The following is a 927-nucleotide window of genomic DNA, read 5'->3' on the forward strand; positions in this document are numbered from 1 at the left end:
ATCTAAGCCAGAAAAAAAAAACAAGACTTAAAAAACATTTGTCTTTTCTACCAAGTTGGTTGTTTGCTGTAGGAATAAAATAAACATATTTTATATTCAGAAATACATGATATAGAAATAAAAAAGCACAATAGACCAAATTTTGCATGTCACAATTTGTTTTATGCCTGAAAAGTTTTTACTCACCATATTACTTTTAAAAACAAGAGAAACAGAAAGTTTAGTCTAAATTTGGTCTTAAATATATTTTTTTCCTCCTGGCCTTATGGGACTTCCATATAAATGGTTAAAACTCTGTCATATTTATAGATACTGAGCTGAACCTTGGTGTGGTAGTTGCTGAGAGTCATCTCCAACATGAACTCTGTGCACTAACAGCTCATCTTTGTTTAAAGTCTGGAGAGCAAGGCAGTGTGTGAAAAGCTTCCCTTCAATCAAAGCTACTGTTGTCACTTTGTGTTGGTGACCTTCCACCTCAGCTCCACCATGTTCTGTCCTCTCTAAGTGTTAAACATCTCAGAAGAAATGAAGAACTTGTACCTTGGCCCAGCATTTCTCCATCAGGGCGGTGTTGGGGTCGTCCTTCACCTTCATGTAACACTCCACGGCTCGGCTGTATTCACCCGACTGTTCCCACTCTTTGGCCTGCTGAAGCAGGACCTCCACACCCCTGAAACCAGAACCAGAGGGACACCTGGACTCAGTTCTTTGATTTATCTCACTTCAAATGGAAAACACCGGGCTCTTCCTATTACCATCATCTCAGAAACATCTGTTTTTAATGCTGAATCAGCATTCACTAAAAATAGTTTTTTTGTGATGTAACTACTTCAGCATGCATTGTGTAATTTTAGGGGTTTTAAAGTATTTTACTGAATTGAACATTTTCCCCTTACTTTTAATAAATATATATATACATATATATAC

General features: G+C 37.0%; 1 protein-coding gene across 1 annotated transcript in view; it reads right to left on the reverse strand.

Annotated features, from left to right (window-relative positions):
• The window catches only part of LOC106511917 (intraflagellar transport protein 172 homolog), a gene marked incomplete at both ends in the record, with an annotated part of 2,987 nt that extends 2,317 nt beyond the window's left edge, over positions 1-670 (reverse strand). Inside the window, 1 exon segment of the mRNA XM_014000638.1 lies at positions 541-670. Coding sequence (XP_013856092.1) covers positions 541-594 — 54 coding nt within the window.
• Between the last annotated feature and the right edge of the window lie 257 nt (positions 671-927).

Source organism: Austrofundulus limnaeus, unplaced genomic scaffold (assembly GCF_001266775.1).
Source record: "Austrofundulus limnaeus strain Quisiro unplaced genomic scaffold, Austrofundulus_limnaeus-1.0 Scaffold3579, whole genome shotgun sequence".
NCBI lineage: Eukaryota > Metazoa > Chordata > Actinopteri > Cyprinodontiformes > Rivulidae > Austrofundulus > Austrofundulus limnaeus.